The sequence below is a fragment of the Oncorhynchus masou genome, chromosome 28, assembly GCF_036934945.1.
Source record: "Oncorhynchus masou masou isolate Uvic2021 chromosome 28, UVic_Omas_1.1, whole genome shotgun sequence".
Taxonomy (NCBI): domain Eukaryota; kingdom Metazoa; phylum Chordata; class Actinopteri; order Salmoniformes; family Salmonidae; genus Oncorhynchus; species Oncorhynchus masou.
This window is the reverse complement of record NC_088239.1, coordinates 19,952,730-19,979,502: the sequence shown is the minus strand read 5'-3', so window position 1 is coordinate 19,979,502 and position 26,773 is coordinate 19,952,730. Positions and strand designations below refer to the sequence as shown.

The following is a 26,773-nucleotide window of genomic DNA, read 5'->3' as shown; positions in this document are numbered from 1 at the left end:
GCAAGTCTCTTCTTATTATTGGTGTACTTTAGTAGTGGTTTCTTTGCAGCAATTCGACCATGAAGGCCTGATTCACGCAGTCTCCTCTGAACAGTTGATGTTGAAATATGTCTGTAACTTGAACTCCATGGAGCATAGTTTTGGATTGCAATATGAGGCTTGTAACTCTAATGAACTTATCTTCTGCAGCAGAGGTAACTCTGGGTCTTCAATTCCTGTGGCGGTCCTCATGAGAGCCAGTTTCATCATAGTGCTTGATGGTTTTTGACACTGCACTTGAAGAAACTTTCAAGGTTCTTGACATTTTCCACATTGACTGACCATCATGTCTGTTCTTGCCATAATATGGACTTGATCTTTTACCAAATAGGGCTAGCTTCTGTATACCACCCTACTGTGTCACAACACAACTGATTGGCTCAAACGCATTAAGAAGGAAAGAAATTCCACAAATGAACTTTTAACAAGGCACACCAGCTAATTGAAATGCATTCCAGGTGACTACTGTACCTCATGAAGCTGGTTGAGAGAATGCCAAGAGTGTGATGTCAGAAGGTGAATTCACCAATTTGTAAGTCGCTCTGGATAAGAGCGTCTGCTAAATGACTTAAATGTAATGTAATGTGTGCAAAGCTGTCATCAAGTGAAAGGGTGGCTACTTTGAAGAATCTCAAATACAAAAATATATTTTGATTTGTTTTACACTTTTTTGGTTACTAGATGATTCCATAACTGTTATTTCATAGCTTTGATGCCTTCTCTATTATTCTACAATGTAGAAAATAGTAAAAATAAAGAAAAACCCTGTAATGAGTAAATGTGTCCAAACTTTGGACTGGTAACGTGTGTGTGTGTGTGTGTGTGTGTGTGTGTGTGTGTGTGTGTGTGTGTGTGTGTGTGTGTGTGTGTGTGTGTGTGTGTGTGTGTGTGTGTGTGTGTGTGTGTGTGTGTGTGTGTGTGTGTGTGTGTGTGTAAACATGCTCTATCTCTATGGTTATAACAACATTATATAGATTGTGTAGATCATATCAAAATTATATAATAGTGAACTACTAGTCCATGACCTGTCCCTGTGCAAGGCTCAACCCTTATTCCCATTTTCCCGTTAGTCGCGTAAAATCGGCCCAGCTTGGAATCTGTGAGGGTTGGAGTTACCTGACCCAGAGGAGGGCTTGGAATGCGGTAGCCACGCCTGCGGCTCTCTAAGAGGAGGGGCGAGCAACATGTTAGGCTAGGCTACACGCTCACAGCCCTGCCCTGCGTCTGCCTCCCGCTCCTCCTCATTGGGGACTAGACATCTTTCCCTAATTCTTGCCTGACTTCTGAATGGTGGAGTCATTTGTCAGTTACAGGGTGGTCTTGTGAAGTTTTCATTGAGGAGGAGAAAAGTGTAATCATATGAGGTAAAGCATAGAGCTGTGCGGGGCTGGGTCGTGCGCGATGTCTGTTAAGGCTACTCCGAAAGAAATTATAGTCACGCTTTTACGCATTTCCAAGTGTCTTCTCTTACAAAACTGAAGGAGAATTAAGAAACAGGACGCTTGACTAACTCCGTTAACTATCCAGACGGAGATTATGAATTTGCAACTTGCTGGCAGTATTTCATAATTATTTTCTGTTTTAAGCACGGTGAAGTATTTATTTACTATAAGCGTGGTCCAACCGTTATCAACAGGTAGCCTAGTGTGGATAAACTGCAACATCGTTGTTACAACCACATTGTTCCCCTGTTAGAAATGGTGTGCTACTCCGTGTAACGTTTGTTATCCAACTGGCCCAGATGTTTAGGGTCTTGGATATGGGGTGTCGAAACTAAGGGCAGAGGAAGCAGCTGTGGCTAAACTTTTCTCCGCTGTTGGGTATGACTTACCAAAAGCGCTGTTTTGGATTTGGACTTCTAAAAAGGATGTTGGAGACACCAACGGGACAATGCCCTCTCACCTGGACTTTGGAGAGAGCTGGACGGGTGCATTAAGATTCCCCAATGCCAGATAGCAGCGTATCACAATAAGACAGCTGCCTGTTTATATTTTATACATCTTAAGGAATGGCTTCCCAGGTGGTGTGCGGACTGATCTTCAGGCTGCTGCTGCCAGTTTGTCTCGCTGCAGGTAAGCGGATTTTATGAAGCGTGTTGCTAAAATTGCAGCTGCATCGATAATTGAAAATCCAAGAAATATGTGCAATAATCTAGACATATTACTGAAGTATTTTGAAAGGTTATTGGTTTGTTTTTTTGGGGATTTACCATATTGAATTGGAAACGTTCTAAATCAGTCCACTGGCTACATTTGATAATAGCATAAACACTTAGAAAATAAAACAAGCAATAATAACAATATATGCACATCCATATAATAACGATAATAATAATTATTTATTACTATTATTCATATTATTACTGAGCTAACAATGTATCCTTCATCAGACCCAGTTATGCAACGTTGCAACAATTAACAAAACAATAACTCAACTAAACATGATGCAAGTAATAAAAATGGCTTAATTATTAATCACTCGATAAAAAGTGGCAATGTGAACTAATTTGAAGTAATACAAATATGCGACTAAAACTGTGTTTTTGTTTAGATTAATTAAAATACATGAAATAGACTGTTTTGCATTTCGGGAATATCGTGTTGGAGGCCAAATAGGTTGTTAAGAAGCCATTGTGAAAATACGTTATTTTCTAATAACTTCAGAGGTAGCATCTAAGCATAAAACACGTTTTAGAAGTTTTGTAAAGGATTTAAGCTCAGATAATGAAATATTTGTGTTTTAGAGATTATATTAGATGTGACTTTGATGGATTGTGTCTGACACTGTGATTATCTTCAACGTTTAACCCTATTTGCTTTGCTAAATTAAACTATGTGGATGGGGTGTCCAGCAGGACCATATAACATCATTATATTGTTTAGCAGGACACTGTGGTCAGGTTGTCCTTGTCTGTGTTTCACTTCCTATCGTCAGAATATTCAGATGTGTATTCGGAATATTCTCACTACACAATAATTGCTCACGATCTGGCAGTATGGGGACTAATCTTGCTTTACAAACGAAACCAAAGGGAGCGAGCAAATGTATGTTTTGATGCCTCAAATCACTAGTCAAAGGCTGTGTAGGTTTTATAACACAATTGATGTGATGTTAAGGATGGGTGTTAAAAATTAATGTTCAACTAATTACATTTCTAAGGATCAGATTGGTGAGATACTGGAACAGATGCCTGCTACTGTAAATGATTGGTCACAATGTTTGGATGAACCTTACCAGGGGTACACTGCCAAGGGAATCAGTCTCAGATTTGAAGAAAATATGTGATATAATTTTAAATATTTTATCAGCATCAACATTGTGTATTTCTATACTAAAGACTGTAGGGTTGGCAAACTACGACAGCTAAGGACATTATTATTATATGACCAGGTATTCATTTTCAAAGCAGTGCAAACTAATGTGAAATGAGCAACTTGCTGAGGTCATGTCACTTTTGACCATTGAAACCCCCAATATCTGTTATACATGAAACAATGGAAGTGTGTTTAGCTGGACATGGATGGACTGAGTCTATCAAATACAGTACAAAATGTCCACCAAATAAAGCATTAACCATTACACGTTTTGTTCTCAATGGCATCACCTCATAGGAGAGTTCTCTTTGGGGTGGCAGCGTAGCCTAGTGGTTAGAGTGTTGGACTAGTAACCGAAAGTTTGCAAGATCAAATCCCTGATCTGACAAGGTATAAATCTGCTCCTGAACAAGGCAGTTACTCCACTATTCCTAGGCCTTCATAGAAAATAAGAATTTGCTCTTAACTGACTTGCCTGGTAAAGGAAGTAGTTGTATGCCACCAACACATTCCTTCAGTTTGGCAGTGATAAAGATTTGTGTGGGAGACTATCAGCACCTCTCAAACCAGATTTACTTTGAAAGATGTTATATTCCTCTGTCTTCCTTCTTATTATTCCTCCCTTTTTAGTCCTTTTATCTGACTCTGTGCAGTCTCTTTTACAACACGCCCACACTCAATGGGAGGACGAGCAGTCAGAGTTTCAGATTCCCCTGGTAATGTGATTGTCCAGCGACATGTCTGTTCTATGACTCATGGTTTATCTGGAATGCTTGTTTATACAGACCTATCGAAGCTGGGCGACCAATACCAGTGCTGATTGATATCTCTTGTTTTGGAGGAGTTCAGTCAATTAACAACTACCCATCCTCATGACTCACCATTGGCCAGATGGTGAAAATGTAGACCTCTACATTTTTTGCAAGTGTCACCATCATTTTAAACACGACGGAGCTAAAAAATTTGGCAGTAATTTCCTGCAATTCTACACATTTTACCATGACTTATGCCATGTTCATGTGATATCTGAGTGAGAGTCACTCAGCAATCTATAAAATGTTAGCTGACATGGAAAAATTGACTGACATATCAATGGGACAAGTGCTGATGCATTACCACATTTTGAAATAGCTAAGATAGCATGTTGTGTATTCTACTAACAGTAAGATAATACCCCAACTGACTTCCTGGTTGGGGGCCCCCTATTGTCCACAGGGCCCTAAGCAGCTGCTTATGTGGCTTGTGTAAAACAGGTTTTATGCTCAGATAATTAAATATTTGCTGTTTTAGAGATGATATTAGATGTGACTTTGATGGATTGTGTCTGACAGTGGGATTTTCTATAAAGTTTTCGAAATATGGTATGTTTTTTGTTTTTTCAAAATTGCTCCTTAATGTTTTTCAAAATCTTCTATGACTCTTTGAAACTTGGAGTGTTCTCAGGCAGCTGTGGTTGGGTCTTTCCTAGTAGAAACGGGGAGGCAGGTATCCTAGCAGTTGAGAGCCTTTGGCCAGTATTCAGAAGGTTGCTGGTTCAAATTCAAGTGATGCCTTGGTGAAAAATCTGTAGATGTGCCCTTGGCCAAGGCACTTAACTCTATCAGATGGTGAAAATTTTGATTTATTTTAAAGTGGCACCATTAGGGTCATTTCTGGCATTTTGGAAGGAAGCCCTAAGCCAAATTTGGTTAATTCTGTTCATGTAGAGTATGATTACATTGGATGACTCATTTGGAAAGGTGTTTTTCAAAGTCCAGTTTGAGGAAGAGGGAGAGAGAAACAGGGAGGGTGAGACAGATCCACAGATGACGCAATCACTATTGCACTCCACACTGCCCTTTCCCACTTTGACAAAAGGAACACATATGTGAGAATGCTGTTAATTGACTACAGCTCAGCATTCAACACCGTAGTAGTGCTCTCCAAGCTCATCACTAAGTTAAGGACCCTGGGACTCTGAACACTTTCCTCTAGAACTGGATCCTGGAGGGATCCAGGGATGTCCCCAGGGAGTGAGGGTAGGCAACAATACACGGGGGCCCCTTAGAGGTACGTACCTAGTCCCCTCCTGTACTTCCTGTTAAACCACACCTGCGTGGCCGCGCACGACTCCAACACCATCATTACGTTTGCAGACGACACAACGGTGGTAGGCCTGATCACGGACGATGATGATACAGCCTATAGGGAGGAGGTCAGAGACCTGGCAGTGTGGTGTCCGGACAAGAACCTCTCCCTCAACGTCAGCAAGACAAAGGAGCTGATCGTGGACTACAGGAAACTGAGGGCCGCCCCATCCACATTAACAGGGCTGTAGTGGAACTGGTCGAGAGCTTCAAGTTCCTCTGTGTCCACATCACCAAGGATCTATCATGGTCCAAACACACCAACAAAGTTGTGGAGAGGGCACGACAACACTTCTTCCCCCTCAAAAAGTTCTACAGATGCACCATTGAGAGCATCTTGACTGGCTGCATCACCGCTTGGTATGGCAACTGCTTGCCACCTGACCGCAAAACGATACAGAGTGTAGTGCGGATGACCCAGTACATCACTGAGCTAAACTCCCTGCAATCCAGGACCTCTATACCAAGTAGTGTCAGAGGAAGGCCCTAAAAACTGTCAAAGACTCCAGCCAACCAAGTCATAGATTGTTGTCTCTGCTACACCACAGCAAGCAGTACAGATGTGCCATTTCTGGAACCAACAAGACCCTGAACAGCTTCTACCCCCAAGCCATAAGACTGCTAAATAGTTAGTTAAATAGTTAACCAAATAGCTATCTGCATTGACCCTAACTTTTTTGACTCATCACATACGCTGCTGCTACTGTTTACTACCTGTCACTTTATTCCTAGTTATACAGTGCATTCGGGAAATATTCAGACCCTTGACTTTTTCCACATTTTGTTACGTTACAGTCTTATTCTAAAATGGATTAAATTTTTTTTACTCGTTAATCTACACAGAATACCACATAACCACAAAGTGAAAACAGGTTTTTAGAAATGTTTGCTAATATATATACAGTGCCTTGCGAAAGTATTTGGCCCCCTTGAACTTTGCGACCTTTTGCCACATTTCAGGCTTCAAACATAAAGATATAAAACTGTATTTTTTTGTGAAGAATCAACAACAAGTGGGACACAATCATGAAGTGGAACGACATTTATTGGATATTTCAAACTTTTTTAACAAATCAAAAACTGAAAAATTGGGCGTGCAAAATTATTCAGCCCCCTTAAGTTAATACTTTGTAGCGCCACCTTTTGCTGCGATTACAGCTGTAAGTCGCTTGGGGTATGTCTCTATCAGTTTTGCACATCGAGAGACTGAAATGTTTTCCCATTCCTCCTTGCAAAACAAGCTCAGTGAGGTTGGATGGAGAGCTCAGTGAGGTTGGATGGAGAGCATTTGTGAACAGCAGTTTTCAGTTCTTTCCACAGATTCTCGATTGGATTCAGGTCTGGACTTTGACTTGGCCATTCTAACACCTGGATATGTTTATTTTGAACCATTCCATTGTAGATTTTGCTTTATGTTTTGGATCATTGTCTTGTTGGAAGACAAATCTCCGTCCCAGTCTCAGGCCTTTTGCAGACTCCATCAGGTTTTCTTCCAGAATGGTCCTGTATTTGGCTCCATCCATCTTCCCATCAATTGTAACCATCTTCCCTGTCCCTGCTGAAGAAAAGCAGGCCCAAACCATGATGCTGCCACCACCATGTTTGACAGTGGGTATGGTGTGTTCAGGGTGATGGGCTGTGTTGCTTTTACGCCAAACATAATGTTTTGCATTGTTGCCAAAAAGTCCAATTTTGGTTTCATCTGACCAGAGCACCTTCTTCCACATGTTTGGTGTGTCTCCCAGGTGGCTTGTGGCAAACTTTAAACTACACTTTTTATGGATATCTTTAAGAAATGGCTTTGTTCTTGCCACTCTTCCATAAAGGCCAGATTTGTGCAATATACGACTGATTGTTGTCCTATGGACAGAGTCTCCCACCTCAGCTGTAGATCTCTGCAGTTCATCCAGCGTGACCATGGGCCTCTTGGCTGCATCTCTGATCAGTCTTCTCCTTGTATGAGCTGAAACTTTAGAGGGACGGCCAGGTCTTGGTAGATTTGCAGTGGTCTGATACTCCTTCCATCTCAATATTATCGCTTGCACAGTGCTCCTTGGGATGTTTAAAGCTTGGGAAATCTTTTTGTATCCAAATCCGGCTTTAAACTTCTTCACAACAGTATCTCGGACCTGCCTGGTGTGTTCCTTGTTCTTCATGATGCTCTCTGCTCTTTTAATGGACCTCTGAGACTATCAAAATGCAGGTGCATTTATACGGAGACTTGATTACACACAGGTGGATTGTATTTATCATCATTAGTCATTTAGGTCAACATTGGATCATTCAGAGATCCTCACTGAACTTCTGGAGAGAGTTTGCTGCACTGAAAGTAAAGGGGCTGAATAATTTTGCACGCCAAATTTTTCAGTTTTTGATTTGTTAAAAAAGTTTGAAATATCCAATAAATGTCGTTCCACTTCATGATTGTGTCCCACTTGTTGTTGATTCTTCACAAAAAAATACAGTTTTATATCTTTATGTTTGAAGCCTGAAATGTGGCAAAAGGTCGCAAAGTTCAAGGGGGCTGAATACAAGGCACTGTATATATAAAAAATACCTTACTTACATAATTATTCAGACGCGTTGTTATGAGACTCGAATTGAGCTCAGGTGCATCCTGTTTCCCATTGATGTTTCTACAACTTCATTGGAGTCCACCTGTGGTAAATTCAATTGATTGGACATGATTTGGAAAGGCACACAATGGTCTATATAAGTTCACACAGTTGATAGTGCATGTCAAAGCAAAAACCAATCAAAGGAATTGTCCGTAGATCTCTGAGACAGGATTGTGCCAAGGCACAGATCTGAAGAAGGGTACCAAAAAATGTCTGCAGGATTGAAGGTCCCCAAGAACACAGTGGCCTTCATCATTCTTAAATGGAAGAAGTTTTGAACCACTAAGAATCTCCCTAGAGCTGGCTGCCCAGCCAAACTGAAAATCGGGGGATAAGGGCCTTGGTCAGGGAGGTAACTATGAACCCGATGGTCACTCTAACAGAGCTCCAGAGTTCCTCTGTGGAGATGGGAGAACCTTCCAGAAGGACAACCATCTCTGCAGCACTACACCAATTAGGCCTTTAAGGTAGCGTGGCCAGATGGAAGCCACTCCTCAGTAAAAGGCACATGACAGCCCGCTTGGAGTTTGCCAAAAGGCACCTAAAGGACTCTCAGATCATGAGAAGCAAGATTGTCTGGTCTGATGAAACCAAGATTGAACTCTTTGGCCTGAAGGCCAAGCTGCCCGTCTGGAGGAAACCTGGCACCATCCATATGTTGGAGCATAGTGTTAGCAGCATCATGCTGTGGGGACGTTTTTCAGCGGCAGGCACTGGGAGACTACTGGGAGACTAGGATCGAGGGAAAGATGAACAGAACAAAGTACAGAGAGATCCTTTATGAAAACATGCTCCAGAGTGCTCAGACCTCAGACTTGGTTCACCTTCCAACAGGACAATGAAACTAAGTACACAACCAAGACAATGCAGGAGTGGCTTGGGGACAAGTCTCTGAATGTTCTTGAGTTGCCCAGCCAGAGTCCGGAGTTGGACCTGATTGAACATCTCTGGAGAGACCTGAAAATAGCTGTGCAGCGATACTCCCCATCCAACCTGACAGAGCTTGAGAAGATCTGCAGAGAAGAATGGGAGAAACTCCCCAAATACAGGCATGCCAAGCTTATAGCGTCATACACAAGAAAGTACTGAGTAAAGAGTCTGAATACTTATGTAAATGTGATATTTAAATGTTATTGTTTTTTTATAAATGTGCAAAAATTTATAAATCCCTTTTTTGCTTTGTCATTATGGGGTATTGTGTGTAGATGGGTAGATGGGTGACAAAAACATCTATTTAATCCATTTTGAATTCAGGCTCTAACACAACAAAATGTGCAATAAGTCAAGGAGTATTAATAATAATATCTGAAGGCACTGTACATGATGGTCCAAGCAGAAGCAAGCATTTGTCTGGACTTGGTGTCAAATACCTAGGGAGAAATACTTCATTTTTTGGGGGGGGGTATACATGTGTGATTATTATTCAATTTCTGGTCAGTTGGTTGAAGTTTAATCTAAGTTAAAGTGCCTCTAAAGCAGTTGATGCCATTATCAGTAAAACAGTTTATGGCCCATTGTTAAAATAAGATGGGGTTTTATCACTCTGTAGTTCCCTGGAGATCTCTCACCCTCTGTCTCTCTCTCTCGATCTTTCTTTCGTTTGGCTTTATAGTCAGACTATTCATACAGTTTTATCTAACTGTTTCCTGTCTATAATCTGACAGCAGTGCCACTGAAATACACTCAGCCACCTGAATGGATCTTTTGTGCGTACTCCCCCAACCACACAGAACCCAGAGCACCCCCCCCACCAACACACACACACTTAAGCAATCACAGACAGACTACAAGAAACAAGCCAGTTGTATATCACACTTGACAATGTCTGGTTATAAGAGCTAAAGATGTGTGCTAAAGTGGCTTCGGGACAAGTCTCTGAATGATCTTGAGTGGCCCAGCCAGAGCCCGGATTTGAACCTGATCAAACATCTCTGGAGAGACTGGAAAATAGCTGGTCTCTCCTTAAGAGGATCTGCAGAGACGAATGGAAGAAACTCCCCAAATACAGGTGTGCCAAGCTTGTAGCGTCATACCCAAGAATACTCTGTTATCGCTGCCAAAGGGGCTTCAACAAAGTACTGAGTAAAGGGTCTGAATACTTATGTAAATGTTATATTTGTTTTTTATGTCTAAAAACCTGTCTTTTCTTTGTCATTATGTGGTATTGTGTGTAGATTGATGAGGGGTAAAACACTATTTAATTAATTTTAGAATAAGGCTGTAACGTTACAAAATGTGGAAATGTCAAGGGGTCTGAATACTTCCCGAATGCAGGGTATGTACTGTACATATCTACCTCAATTACCTCGTACCCCTGCACATAGACTCAGTACTGGTAGCCCTTGTATATTGCCATGTTATCATTACTCATTATGTATCTATTATTATTACTGCTATTATTATGTGTTTTACTTTTCTATTATTTCACTACTTTCTTTCTCTCTGCATTGTTGGGAAGTGCCCATAAGCATTTCCCTGTTAGTCCACACCTGTTGTTTGCAAAGCATGTGACAAATAGATGTTTTATTTGAGACGGTGGTCTTCCTATCACCCGATGAAACAGCTTCTTGAAGGATAGTTTGTATCTGATCTGTCTCACTTGAAATAAGAGTGACGGTATTTGCCTTCTTCACAAATGATAGGACATAAGAATCCATGAGCTTTTAGACCAAGTAGAGTGATAGCTGTTTCTAACTATACATCTCAACCAGTGAGACTAATGTGTAAACAAAAGAAGTCATTATACCTGAGTGCTATTTCATGTTCCAGTCATAGCCTACTGCCCCCTCAAGTTCCCCTCACAGCACACTGGTGACCATCAACCAATTTTGTTTAGCTTTTATTAAAGCTTTTTATGCGGTTTTCTCTTTGGAAAAACACTTTTTTTGCATGGGTCCCCAGGATGTATACAGAGACTATAAAGTTTATAGAGAGCTGCGCCGGTGAATGAGCTAAATGGATAAATGAAGCTGTGCATGGCTGGAGAGGAAGGCACCAGTGTTTGTACATGGTGTGCCGCAAGGCTTTCCAGATAACTTTAAGCTGTCCCTTAGCCCTGAGTCTTGCCACGCATGCCTCTTCTCTGCCCTTGAAAACAACTGTTACTGGAACTTTTGGAAGCCTCATTGGCTCTGCTAAATTATCATGGTGGCTGCCATTTGTGCTGAGTTACCCAGCATCTCCCCTTGATTAGTCTGAGAAGATGAGAATTTAAATGAGGCTGGGATTTGAGTGTGTGCTGCCCCAAAAACACATATTGCTTTCTCTCCTCTTTCTTATCAGTAAAACATCTCTCTCTCTCTCTCAATTCAATTTAAGGGCTTTATTGGCATGGACAACACATGTTAACATTTCCAAAGCAAGTGAAGTAGATAGTAAACAAAAGTAAAATAAACAATACAAATTAACAGTAAACATTAACAGTCTTTAGTCAATAAGTATTCCACCATCTTGTTATGGCAAGTCTAAATAAGTTCAGGAGTGTTTATCATGATTTTTGAATGACTACCTCATCTCTGTACCCCACATATACAATAATTATCTGTAAGGTCCCTCGGTTGAGCAGTGAATTTCAAACACAGATTCAACCACAAAGACCAGGGAGGTTTTCCAATGCCTTGCAAAGAAGGGCACCTAATGGTAGATGCATTGAATATCCATTTGAGCATGGTGAAGTTATTAATTACACTTTGGATGGTGTATCAATACACCCAGTAACTACAAAGATACAGGTGTCCTTCCTAACTCAGTTGCCGGAGAGGAAGGAAACCGCTCAGGGATTTCAACATGAGGCCAATGGTGACTTTAAAACAATTACATAGTTTAATGTTCTGTGATATGACAAAACGGAGGATGGATCAACAACATTGTAGTTTACTCCACAATACTAACATTATTGACAGAATAAAAATATTCCAAAACATGCATCCTATTTGCAACAAGGCACTAAAGTAATACTGACTTTCTGTCCTGAATACATATTGTATTGTTTGGGGCAAATGAATACAACACATTACTGAGTAGCACTCTGCATATTTTGAAATATAGAGGTAGCTGCATAATGTTATAGTTATGCTTTTAATTGTTACAGACTGGGGAGTTAAAACACAAGGCCAAATATAAAATGGAGTTGCTTACCAAGAAGACTGTGAAGGTTCCTGAGTGGCCAAGTTACAGTTGTGACTTAAATCTGCTTGATAATCCATGATAATGATTAACAACCAATTTGACAGAGCATGAAGAATTTAGAAAATAATAATGTTATAATATAGGGGCGGCAGGTAGACTAGTGGGTAGAGCATTGGGCCAGTAACCGGAAGGTTGATGGATCGAATCCCTGAGCTGATAAGGTAAAATTCTGTTGTTCTGCCCCTGAACAAGGCAGTTAACCCACTCTTCCCTGGTAGGCTGTCATTGTAAATAAGAATTTGCTGTTAACTGACTTGCCTAGGTAAAAAATATTGTATGGGACACACCAGAAAGAGTCACAACTGTAAGGTGGTTCTAACATGTATTGACTCAGGGTTGTGAATACTTATGTGAATAAGATCTATCTGTATTTCATTTTCAATATATATGCAAACATTTCTAAAACATATTTTCACTTTGTCATTACAGGGTATTGTGTGTAGATGGGTGAGAAAAAAATCTATTTAATTCATTTTGAATTCAGGCTCGAACTTGACTTATTCCATACTTGGAATACGCTCTCTTTCTCTCTCTCTCTCTCTCTCTCTCTCTCTCTCTCTCTCTCTCTCTCTCTCTCTCTCTCTCTCCTCTCTCCCTCTCTCCCTCTCTCTCTCTCTCTCTCTCTCTCTCTCTCTCTCTCTCTCTCTCTCTCTCTCTCTCCTTCTCTCTCGCTCTCTCAATTCAATTCAATTTGTCAATTCAAAGGGCTTCATTGGCATTGGAAACATGTGTTAACATTGCCAAAGCTAGTGAGGTAGATAATATACAAAAGTGAAATAAACAATAAAAATTAACAGTAAACATTACACATACAGAAGTTTCAAGACAATAAAGACATTACAAATGTCATAATATATATATATACAGTTTTGTAACAATGTACAAATGGTTAAAGTACTCTCTCTCTCTCACACTCTCTCACTCTCTCTCTCTTCCCCATGGCTTTATAGTCAGACTATTCATACAGTTTTATCTTAACTGTTTCCTGTCTATAATCTGACAGCAGTGCCACTGAAATACACTCAGCCACCTGAATGGACCTTTTGTGCGAACTCCCCCAACCACACAGAACCCAGAGCCCCTCCCACCCATCCACTTAAGCAATCACAGGCAGACTACTAGAAACAAGCCAGTTCTATATCACACCTCACAGTGTCTGGTTTTCAAGAGCTAAAGATGTGTTTTTGTTTTACCTCTCAATTCTATCTCAAGTTAATTATAGGATTGACATTGTGTGTAAAATAATGGGGTAAGAATAAGATTCTTTCCAGTTTAGTAGGTTTGTTAATCTGACAGTGATAGTATAATTAGAAAGCCTTCTGAATAAACCCATCGATTACTTAGGTGAATGAGGTTACTGAAATACACCTCCCACGTTCTTACTAGACTGTATTTAACACAGCCAAGACTCCTGGATACAGGGCCCATGATTGATTGCGGACATCATACAGCTCAGAAATGTAACTTTGGCTGGAGAGTACTTAGTTTAGGCTTAGGCCCATATAGCTTGTCTAAATAAAGAATCAACAGGTTATTATTGTTTCAGGGTTTACCTTTGCCACACGAGGTAGTCACTCCATTGAGCCAGGCTGTGAGGGGGCTAACGCTGCTCATACTGGCAGCTGCATTGCTCGTTTGTTTGTTGGACCGATGTGCAAATTGACGAGCTAGCAGACGCCAACGCTTAACAATACAGACCTGTGGAAGCAACGGTCACACTGAAAGATGTGCCAAGCCTTTGGTCCCAAAGCTCCCACTTGCAGACAAAACAAACATTTGTATTTAAGCTTTCTGTCTTTTACCACAGTTCTGCCTGTTACAGAAATTAACACAATTTAATATTCTGGAAGCACAACCTGTTGTTGTCGAAGTATCTGATGTCTTTGGGGTAAAGTGATTTCAGTATTAGTGTTTCATTTTTTTTCTACTGAGTTAGTGGTGGCTGGTTGATGTACTCATCAAGAATAACCTTATGCAACAATGCCTATGGATTCTTCCATTAATAACCCTGTAATGAACTTCCCGTCTCTCTGATTCTGGTCTCGCATCATCTCAATGATGACTCATATCTGTTTAACTGGCTATTGAAATAGCTTCCAGAAAGGGTTAGTCATAGAAGTCACTCAACTAGGAGACAGATGGTAGTTCTTGCAAGGCATCTGGGCTCCCGAGTGACACCGAGGTCTAAGGCACTGCATCTCAGTGCTAGAAGCGTCACTACAGACCCTGGTTTGACTCCAGGCTGTATCACAACCGGCCGTGATTGGGAGTTACTGGGAGTTTGTCTTGGGGTCATGAAATATCCCCCAGACTCTTCCACAATCACCATGGGTGCGTTGGTATTGAGATAAGACTAAGAGTACCGTGAATCAAACTGTAGTTAGTTACTAAAACTCAGGACCCTGTTCCCTCAATCCTGGATACTGGGCTTCTGATAAGTCAAAAATAGTATTATTTTTGCACTGCAAGAATGCAAGGATTCTCAATTTACGGACACAGTTTGGCACACAATTGTATCTAAACTGACTATCATAATGTACAATGGTAGTATAATCCGATTACCAGTCAGTTGTTTCTTAAAGAGTTAAATCCCTGAGGGTGGAAAGGTGGACATGGCAGGGTGATGGTAAAAGTGATGTGGGGTGGGGGAGTGGGAATTGCAGGCAGAGTGCAGCTAGTTTTAGTCGGGGGGTTTTTAGCAACAAGGCTCACTGGAGTTAGTTCTGTCTCATTCCTGAACTTCAGACATTTTTAAGTTTGGCAGTTCTAGTGTAAACAGAGCCAAGTTAAATAACAGATTGAGTTACCTGTGAAAACGGAACCATTTTGGAGGGGGCCGGTGAGAGAGGCGAACTTGGGTGTCTGCGCACACTGTTCCCGCCGGAGGTTTCTGTCCTCTCCGCCTCCCATTAATTTCACCAGCATCAATGAACTGACATATTTACGTCTAACATTAATGTTTAGCTCTGATATAAAAATTTGGGAACATTTTGGGGTCTTTTTTAATATGTTTTGGATATATATTCATCGGCACTTGGTATTATTTTAATGTCAACATCAATGTTATTCAGTGGAGACACGGACTATGCCAGGGACTTCGAGAATTTTCTCTCGGCCAAAAACTCACCGAACAGAAAACACTCACTCTGAATAAACAATACTTCCAGAAATGAACCGTCAATATTGAAACGACAACTATTCAGAAATCTCCAGGCCAGTTCTGATTATTAATACTGAAAAACCCAGAAAGTTGATTGACACCAATGTATGATTTACTGTGAAAGTCTAAATTGCTTAACTCTCAAGTCATTAGTAAGATAAATAAGATCAGTACTTTTATATTAATGACCATCACTCAAGATCATAACTTTATATTAAAGATATATGATAGTATAACATGTCTTGTATTTCACATGTACTTTATATGGTATCCTTGACTCTCCATCCCTCACCCCTTGATGTCCCTCATAACCAGCCAGTTTAAAATCTGAATTACACATTTCCTGGAGCAAAATATAATTTCAGTATCCCAAGAGATATTCTCTGTATAGCCAATCATGTGTTAAGAAACATACATTTGACTTTCAACATTACTTATTTGCTTTCTGTGGCCACTTGAGAGCATTGTGCCTATGGTGCTGTAAAAAGCTCAAAAGTATTGCATGATTTCTAGGACTTGGGCTTTACTGACCAAACAAAACCAAAATAATATCCCCAAAGAAGAATATGGGTATGTGTATGGTTATTTATTTTGCCAAGCAAAGGTGTGTCCTGGTGGGTGTGTTGTGGGCATTTCCACAGAAACGGAATTAGGCGTTGTTTTTTCACTTTAAAATGTAGGCCAAACAAAAAGCATTGATTTCAAAGTTGAACAAACCATACAACTCTATGCACAAAAAAATGAATATAAGTGGAAGAACTGTGCCGATGCAACAGAAAAACGTTAAAATCTCCCTCAGGTTTTTATGCGACCACGTTTTCCAAAAATATTGCCTCCAAATTAAGATTGAAAGATGTCTGCAGAAAGAATGGGTTGTCAGCTATGACATGTCACCTTGAGTTTAAAAACATATATTTTGGTTATTGAACTACAGTACAGTAAGTGAAGTGGATTTACACCCGGTAATGGAATACGGTTATATAATTACATCATGGGTCTCTGATCTGTACTACACAGAAATGCATAATTATGGATATGAATATCATTCTCTTCATGTTTCACAAGTTTGGACATCACAGAGCAGCACAGCACAGCACAGCAGAGCACAGCAGAGCACAGTAGAGTACAGTGCATTACAATACCCCACAGCACAGCACAGCACAGCACAGCACAGCACAGCACAGTACAGCAGAGCACAGTAGAGTACAGTACATTACAATACACCACAGCACAGCACAGCACAGTACAGCAGAGCACAGTAGAGTACAGTACATTACAATACACCACAGCACAGCACAGCACATCACAGTAGAGTACAGTGCATTACAATACACCACAGCACAGCACAGCACAGTACAGCAGAGCACAGTAGATTACAGTACATTACAATACACCACAGCACAGCACAGCAGAGCACAGTAGAGTACAGTGCATTACAATACACCACAGCACAGCACAGCACAGCAGAGCACAGTAGAGTACAGTGCATTACAATACACCACAGCACAGCAAAGCACAGCAGAGCAGATTGGGGTAGAGTGCAGTAGAGTACACTAGAGTTCAGTAAAGTAAAATACAGCAGTAGAGTACAGTACAATATATTGTACTCTACTGTACTATACTTTAAACTTTTCTTTACTGTAGTGTACTGTATTGTACTGTACTCTACTCTGCTATAATCACTGTACTGTAGAGGTCTTCACGGATCCAAAAAGTTGGACCGTATCGAAATGGATCCGTGGCTTTCCCACCCAACTCGATATGAATAAATATATATTTTTTAAACAAGACCTGTTCCCGAATGGCCCAGAGGACAGTTCCTTTAAATATAAAGGAAGAGAAGCTGAGGTCTAGCCCTAGAGAAACTGAGAGAAAGATGGAGATATTCTGGCGCCATGTTCCCGACACCGACCTGCTTTCCTTCATATGCTACTTGTCAGATAGGCTACTACTGCTACACAGAATGAGGCTTATTGGAACATTTTCAATCAGAATATTTTTTATAAAGATAAGCATTATATTGTTAGATTAAAAGAGTAACACCTGGTCGGCCTAAAACCTTCTTCCTCACCTCATGTTCAACTGTCAGTTGGATCGCTGGTGCGCACTGCCTTCATAGGCCTGCATAGCTAAGACTACTGATAGCCATACCACACCAAACCTTCACAGAAGTTTCTTAACTTCATAAGGGTAATATCAAAAGTAGTCCTACTGTAAATCAGGTCATTGTTTATAGGGGAAATACGAACAGGTAAATATAATGATTCATTAAATTACGTTTTGCATCTCGCCCCTTTGGTTTTTCCTTTTCATGGTTTGAGTGCAAGTGTCCCTAGACCTACTGGTAATTATATTATATTGGTTAAACACAACATTAACTTAATTTGGCCAAAGGAAATGGCTTAACAGAATGAAACAAAACACTTGTTGCATAGCCTATTTAAAAAACTGGTTTAAACCTTCAAAAATGACCAACAAAGGTGAGTAGAGCCTACTGTAGGCTTACCTAACAAATGACAGCAATGGCCTAAATAGCACAAAATTAAAAATATGAAATAAAACACTTTTAAAATATATAAAGAACTGTTTTAAATTCTTAAGTAGGCCTACGATAATAATAATAACACAGTCCATATAGCCGCGCCAACTTCCACTCATCTTTGTCCACTAGATGTCCATTCTCCTTGTAGTCTTCTTTTCACTATACTCTTTCTCCTCTAACTGTTGATTTACACCAATGAAAAAGGCCTCTATCTTAACAATCAACAGTAGCCTAGGCCAATGCTCCTTTCACTTGCTCTCTTTCTCCCCGGCAACAGGCGCCCCTGATGTGAGCAGCCGGAACTAGTTTCAGCTGGACATAGGCTATACGTTTTATAGAGTTGCAATTGGCTGACAGATAACAAGCTCACACAATTCTCATCGACTCACACACTTAAAATTATCAGAGGATGGGTCCAATTGGGTCCAGTCGGTAAATCAATTGAAATTGCAAATACCCGAGACTTGTGGCAATGATATCAGACCCGACCCAGATCCGAGACAAAAGTCAGAATTTCATGTCTGTCAGACCCGTGAAAACCTTTAATGTACTGTATTCTACTATCCTATCCAAACTTGTGAAACACGCGTCTATGACAGGTTCAGATTTAGTCCAGTCCGTCTGTGGATGTTAAAGTCAAGGCCAGGGTGAACTGACCAAATTTCAACTACTTTTCAACGTCCTTAGACGTCCGGTGTCGGTCGGTGCTTTGTAGGTGAGGATGCTGGTTAAAGTAAATGGAAAGAGAGGGGGCTCATGGGTAGGTGTCAGTAAGATCTAGGAGAGATTACATTAACTGGGAGGGGTTGTCCAGACTGTTTTAACACTCTTGCTTTGACCACCTGATGACAGAAAGAGAAAGAAATCAGTTATCAGCTGCACATAACAGTATGCCAGTGGAAGGGAGGACAGTAGCAGGTGGCCCAACTGTGGATTATGATTTCCCATTGTAGCCAATTCAGCTGTAGTAATTCCGTTACAGATTTTTTGGGGTCATTCAGTTGGCAAACATTGGTATTCCTTTTACATAAAAAAAAGAATGAAAAATAAATACTAATGTGTTATCTAAACTGACTATCATAATGTACAATAGTAGTACCATCTGATTACCAGTTTTAATTACTTAATAAATCATAAATAAAATTGATATACGTGAAATCACTATAATTTATTGGTAGGTCTACCATTACTTGTTACTTGTGTGAACTTTCATTATCCTCCCTCCTCATGAGGTAGAGAAGGACATATTTATTAAACTTGGAGAAGGTAAATCACTTCCACAAAACGAAATATAAGTGTTGATATTAGTTGGCAGGAGTCTTTACATCAACATGATTGTGTTTTGATGTATTTCTGATACCTTTTAAGACTTTTTCTGGAAGGTGTTTCCCAAGACCCCTTTTCCATCTGTTTATCCAGAAATCAGCCTAATTTGTAAGATGTTAAATGGTTGAAAAATATACAGTATCAATGCCTTCATTTCTCAAAAATATATACCCTTAGCTTAATTTGGTGTTGAGCCAGTAACCGAAAGGTTGATGGATCGAGTCCCCGAGCTGACAAGGTTAACATCGACCATTCTGCCCCTGAACAAGGCAGTTAACCCATTGTTCCCCAGTAGGCCGTTTAACTGACTTGCCTAGTTAAATCAAGTTCAAATAAAATACAATTTGACATCCAATTTGATATGCTCAAACAAGGGCACTGCGTACCCAAACAAGGGCACTGCGTTCATCCACCTCTGGCCTGCTCGCCTCCCTACCACTGAGGAAGTACAGTTCCCGCTCAGCCCAGTCAAAACTGTTCGCTGCTCTGGCCCCCCAATGGTGGAACAAACTCCCTCACGACGCCAGGACAGCGGAGTCAATCACCACCTTCCGGAGACACCTGAAACCCCACCTCTTCAAGGAATACCTAGGATAGGATAAGTAATCCTTCTCACCCCCCCTCCCCCTTAATGATTTAGATGCACTATTGTAAAGTGGCTGTTCCACTGGATGTCAGAAGGTGAATTCACCAATTTGTAAGTCGCTCTGGATAAGAGCGTCTGCTAAATGACTTAAATGTAAATGTAAATGTAATATGCTCCTTTGAACTTCACATGTTGGTGCTCATGGGTCCTTTTAGATGGAAATGCCCTTGTTTAAATATAACAAATAATTATTTGAATTTGTGCACAATCCCCCTCAATTCTAGTGACTCATCGGGCAAAGAGTAGGGAAGTTCCAGTGGCTCTATTCTCCAGTGTGCGAGTACGTGCCAAACTGACATTCACAAACAGAAACAACAACAACAAAAACGCCCACTACACAGCACATTCTCTAAGATGGTCATCATACGGTCTCCAAATTCTGTCAAATAAGTCTCGTTAATGTCTGATTTAAAATATATAGAGTCTAATGGGATGTAGCTAGATGGTTCAGTTCTCCAGGTTGTTATTGTGGGTGGATATGAGGCTTTCCAATTGATGGCTATATATTTGTTTGCAGCCGTTCGACCTATATTACAAAACATTCTCTGATATTGATCACCAATATTTACATTTCCCAGAAGACATAATCGTGGAAACACAACGAAATGACAGCGCATACATTATCCCAAAATGGTGTCAGTTTATCACAGGACCACAGCATATGTAATAGGGTTCCTTTGTGCTTTTTGCATCTTCAGCATAACATGCATTCTGGCAGGAGTGCAGTAAGTCCTATGAATTATCTTAAATTGCAGTAGTTTATGTCTTAGGTTGTAGGAGCCGGTATGAACATTTTCACTTATCTGTGACCAATGGATCTCCTCAGTTTCTTCCTTCAGATCGGTTTCTCATTTGTTCCTTTTAGGTTCTGAGCCAACAGGTAGAGTTTCAATCAACCCTTAATATCAACTTCTTTGGCGTAGCAGCTTCTTTCAGTATTTTTTCCATGCTAGATGCCTTGGGTTCATCCAGATTCGGTTGCAGCGATTGAGGAAGATTTCTGAGTTGTAAGAACTTAAAGAAATCGGCCTTGGATCATTCAAATCTCTCTTGTAATTGATTGAATGACAGGAGAGATCTATCACATGTTTTTTAATCTTCCTTTGAGCATAAATATGGTCCCAGGGTTCAAGGTCATACCAAATGAAAGGCGTGACAGTAAAGTCTTACAATAATGTCATTGAGAGAGACTTATCTGTCAGTAACATACACTATATATACAAAACGTGGAAAACCACTTCAAATTAGTGGATTCAACTATTTCAGCGACACCCGTTGCTGACAGGTGTATAAAATTGAGCACACAGCCATGCAATCTCCATAGACAAAAATTGGCAGTAGGATGGCAATTTTCCAACAAGTCAGTTCGTCAAATTTCTGCCCTGCTAGAGCTACCCCGGTTAACTGTAAATGCTGTTATTGTGAAGTGGAAATGTCTAGGAGCAACAATGTCTCAGCAGTGAAGTGGTAGGCCACACAAGTTCACAGAACGAGACCAAGGAGTGGTGAAGCGCGTCTGTCCTCAGTTGCAACACTCAGTACCGAGTTACAAATGTCCTCTGGAAGCAATGTCAGCACAATAACTGTTTGTCAGGAGCTTCGTGAAATGGGTTTCCATGGTCGAGCAGCCGCACACAAGCCTAAGATCACCATGCACAATGCCAAGCGTCGGCTAGAGTGGTGTAAAGCTCCACACATTGAACTCAGTAGCAGTGGAAATGTGTTCTCTTTAGCGAAGAATCTTAATGCTACAGCATACAATGACATTCTAGAGGATTCTGTGCTTCCAACTTTGTGGCAGCAGTTGTGGGAAGGCCCTTTCCTGTTTCAGCATGACATTGCCCCTGTGCACAAAGCAAGGTACATACAGAAATGTGGAAGAACTTGACTGGCCTACACAAAGCCCTGACCTAAACCCATCGAACACCTTTGGGATGAATTGGAACGCTGACTGCGAGCCAGGCCTAATCGCCCAACATCAGTGCCCGACCTCACTAATGCTATCTTGTGGCTGAATGGAAGCAAGTCCCAACAGCAATGTTCCAACATCTAGTGGAAAGCCTTCACAGAAGAGTGGAGGCTGTTCTAGCAGAAAAGGGGGACCAACTCCATATCAATGCACATGATTTTGGAATGAGATGTTCGACGAACAGGTGTCCACATACTTTTGGTCATGTTGTGTATGTACAGTATTTATATGTATGATGACCACTAGATGTGTGATTGGTTGATACACATATTTTCTGCCTGAGGTGAAATTAATGGGAGTGAATGGAGGTTGGATGGGGGATTATGCCCCTTGCTATTTGCTTTGCTCACAGGTGTTACAGTGAGTGTTACAGGATCACATACAGAAGACAAGCTTTGTCTGTGGGATAATACGATGACCACACCGACTTCATAGTCCTATAGGATGCTATACCTCATCAGTTATTGGTCGTCCTGTGTGATTTCAAAGTAAAGTTTGCTATGATCCTTCATGATTTGCAAACTTTTAAAGATTTGCAGAAGATTCTGTAAATTCTGATACCTAGCCACTGCACTGAGGCTGATACACATAAGGTTAACTACCTTCCGCCTGGCTACTCCAACCTCGGCCAACAGCTCCGCCCTCCCCCACAGCTACTCGCCCAAGCCGCTCCTGGTTCTCCTTTACCCAAATCCAGATAACAGATGTTCTGAAAGAGCTGCAAAACCTGGACCCGTACAAATCAGCTGGGCTTGACAATCTGGACCCTCTATTTCTGAAACTATCCGCCGCCATTGTCGCAACCCCTATTACCAGCCTGTTCAACCTCTCTTTCATATCGTCTGAGATCCCCAAGGATTGGAAAGCTGCCGCAGTCATCCCCCTCTTCAAAGGGGGAGACACCCTGGACCCAAACTGTTACAGACCTATATCCATCCTGCCCTGCCTATCTAAGGTCTTCGAAAGCCAAGTCAACAAACAGGTCACTGATCATCTCGAATCACACCGTACCTTCTCTGCTGTGCAATCTGGTTTCCGAGCCGGTCACGGGTGCACCTCAGCCACGCTCAAGGTACTAAACGATATCATAACGGCCATCGATAAAAGACAGTACTGTGCAGCCGTCTTCATCGACCTTGCCAAGGCTTTCGACTCTGTCAATCACCATATTCTTATCGGCAGACTCAGTAGCCTTGGTTTTTCTGATGACTGCCTTGCCTGGTTCACCAACTACTTTGCAGACAGAGTGCAGTGTGTCAAATCGGAGGGCATGCTGTCCGGTCCTCTGGCAGTCTCTATGGGGGCGCCACAGGGTTCAATTCTCGGGCCGACTCTTTTCTCTGTATATATCAATGATGTTGCTCTTGCTGCAGGCGATTCCCTGATCCACCTCTACGCAGACGACACCATTCTATATACTTCCGGCCTGTCCTTGGACACTGTGCTATCTAACCTCCAAACAAGCTTCAATGCCATACAACACTCCTTCCGTGGCCACCAACTGCTCTTAAACGCTAGTAAAACCAAATGCATGCTGTTTAACCGTTCGCTGCCTGCACCCGCACGCCTGACTAGTATCACCACCCTGGATGGTTCCGACCTTGAATATGTGGACATCTATAAGTACCTAGGTGTCTGGTTAGACTGTAAACTCTCCTTCCAGACTCATATCAAACATCTCCAATCGAAAATCAAATCTAGAGTCGGCTTTCTATTCCGCAACAAAGCCTCCTTCACTCACGCCGCCAAACTTACCCTAGTAAAACTGACTATCCTACCGATCCTCGACTTCGGCGACGTCATCTACAAAATAGCTTCCAACACTCTACTCAGCAAACTGGATGCAGTTTATCACAGTGCCATCTATTTTGTCACTAAAGCACCTTATACCACCCACCACTGCGACTTGTATGCTCTAGTCGGCTGGCCCTCGCTACATATTCGTCGCCAGACCCACTGGTTCCAGGTCATCTACAAGTCCATGCTAGGTAAAGCTCCGCCTTATCTCAGTTCACTGGTCACGATGGCAACACCCACCCATAGCACGCGCTCCAGCAGGTGTATCTCACTGATCATCCCTAAAGCCAACACCTCATTTGGCCGCCTTTCTTTCCAGTTCTCTGCTGCCTGTGACTGGAACGAATTGCAAAAATGGCTGAAGTTGGAGACTTTTATCTCCCTCACCAACTTCAAACATCTGCTATCTGAGCAGCTAACCGATCGCTGCAGCTGTACATAGTCTTATCGGTAAATAGCCCACCCAATTTTACCTACCTCATCCCCATACTGTTTTTTATTTATTTACTTTTCTGCTCTTTTGCACACCAATATCTCTACCTGTACATGACCATCTGATCATTTATCACTCCTGTGTTAATCTGCAAAATTGTAATTATTCGCCCACCTCCTCATGCCTTTTGCACACAATGTATATAGACTCTTTTTTTCTACTGTGTTATTGACTTGTTTATTGTTTACTCCATGTGTAACTCTGTGGTGTCTGTTCACACTGCTATGCTTTATCTTGGCCAGGTCGCAGTCGCAAATGAGAACTTGTTCTCAACTAGCCTACCTGGTTAAATAAAGGTGAAATAAAAAGAAAAAGAAAAAGATATCGTTTAAAAAAAAACCCTAACACAGACGTTGGAACAAGAATTGAATTACAAAAAAATCTAAACTGCTAGTATGTTTGGTGCATAATTCTGGCAACACTAGTCGTTTAGTTGGCCAGAAGTGGGAAGGTTGAGATAGGGAAGGGTGAAAATATTTATTGTTCGCAAATTCTTTGTGGTGCAGTAATGGATCTTTTGATGTGCTTTTACCGGAAATATGAACTGGAATTATGGGTTGTATTATTAAACTCTTAATTAGCATGTTATGTTTGCTAAAATTCAATATCTGTGTCCTGTGGCTGCTAGCAAGTAAAATTGCTGAGCAATTGCTGAGTTCATCTGATTTAGGGACAAACCACACACTGTTTTGTGACACAACTCATTTTTGTGAATGTCTTCTGTTAACCTACACTGCTGTCTCTCTCATTCAACTTCATTATTGTCGACGACACCATGTTTTTTTTTTACGATGCTGAAATGTAGAATTCACAGCTCTTTACTGTCTCTGTACTTTTGCTTTCGTGTTGAGGGCTAAACGCTCGAGGAAGATCCCCACACTGAATCTGGTATTCTATAACATAGGATAGAATTATTGTACCAATGTCAAACTCCTTCTCCATGTTTGTCAGTTAAGTCCTTTCATTACTTGAAAATAATGTGTTCTCTACAGCCAACGGCTTGTGATAAATAAGCACACACAGAGTCTGATTGACATGTTTGGTCACAATAAGGCATGCCTGTAGTCACATTCCACCACGTGCTATTTACTTTGGACCGATTAGGTCTCTGGAACGATATTCAAGCGGGCATCCAGCATTCTCACACTGCCGAATAGAGATGTTTTGATTTGACCAAAGAAGGGCGGAAGGTAGCCTAGTGGTTAAGAGTTTTAGCCAATAACTGAAAGGTCGCTCATTCAAATCCCTGACCTAACTAGGTTAAAAATCTGTCGACGTACCCTTGAGCAAGGCACTTAACCCTAATTGCAAGTCGTTCTACTAAAATGAAAACAAAGTTTAGCCCCAAAGAACATTCTGTGCTGTTCATTTCTCAATAACTCAATCCCGGTCTTGTCTATAAATCCCCAAGGGGATGAAACTATTAAACCTGGTCTAAATTTCTGATCCTAAAAGCCACCAGCTTGGTGGAGCGATCTTAGCGTACTAATGAATGGGGTGTGTACAGTATAGGTGATGAAGTGCAAACTCTACATGACATGGAGCTTGACGAGGAAGCAATGGGGCATGGAAGTGTGCTGCTCTGCATCCGCAAAGACAGACATAGCCTCCCTCTCGCTCTCCCGAGTCCTGATGTTTTTATCATTACGGTCACTTAAACCCACAGCAGATATTCTGAGGGTAATCATTTGCAGTGTTTGGAAGACCGTGTTTGCAGCTCAGTAAGGAAAATAAATGGGTGCGGACATTTTGGGGTAGCGTGGGTTTTTGTGTGTTTGCAGTGGCTCCAGTCCCGTCTCTTACTCCAAACAGTCCTGAAGACCCAGCTGTTTGAAGCTGCTGCCCCAGTCAAGCCGTGTGCTGGCTGCCAATAGGAGGTCACCCGCTGGGGGGAAGTGTTAATGGACGCCTAATCCCAATAACACTGCCAGATACTAGGCTCACCACCCACATAGATCAGGAACCAAAACACACACACACACACACACACACACACACACACACACACACACACACACACACACACACACACACACACACACACACACACACACACACTATATACTACCAAACCGCCCTTATAACAATACATTAATCTATCAGAGTAACGAGAACCATCAGTATCCTGTACATAAAGCATCCAGTGGTAAATCACTGTTGAAAACTCACTTCGAGATGTTCTGCTCTGTGCAAACACACAACCGTGCATCAATTGATATTAACGAATGAACTTTGTTATTTTAATTGCTTTATACAAGTGCGCCTGCAGCCCACGCACAGGGCCAACCCTTTAAGTGGTGGTCATGGTTTTGTAATCAATTGGGGATCCAAACAGACAAGCACGTATGCCTGCATTGCACGCACACACACACACACCCCTCTCAAAGCAGGCTGGGACCTCAGGAGTGGGTGTCTTCTGACGCCGAGGATCTACAGTAAAGGGTTTTATGTGGTCGGTGGTGCAGGTCACAGAAGGACAGGTGGGTGAGGTGCCTGTTTCAATTTAGTGTTTCATTTCCAAACCCTTGGAAAAGCCAGGATGTGGCCGAGAACGA

The 26,773-nt window shown here is 41.4% G+C and overlaps 1 protein-coding gene across 1 annotated transcript in view; it reads left to right on the top strand.

The window, feature by feature from the left end:
- Positions 1-1,414: 1,414 nt before the first annotated feature.
- The window catches only part of LOC135517315 (piezo-type mechanosensitive ion channel component 2), a 156,865-nt gene continuing 131,506 nt past the window's right edge, over positions 1,415-26,773 (top strand). The window contains exon 1 of the mRNA XM_064941506.1: positions 1,415-2,111. Within this exon, the coding sequence (XP_064797578.1) occupies positions 2,048-2,111 (64 nt within the window). The 5' untranslated portion in view covers positions 1,415-2,047. The remainder of the gene's footprint in view (positions 2,112-26,773) is intronic.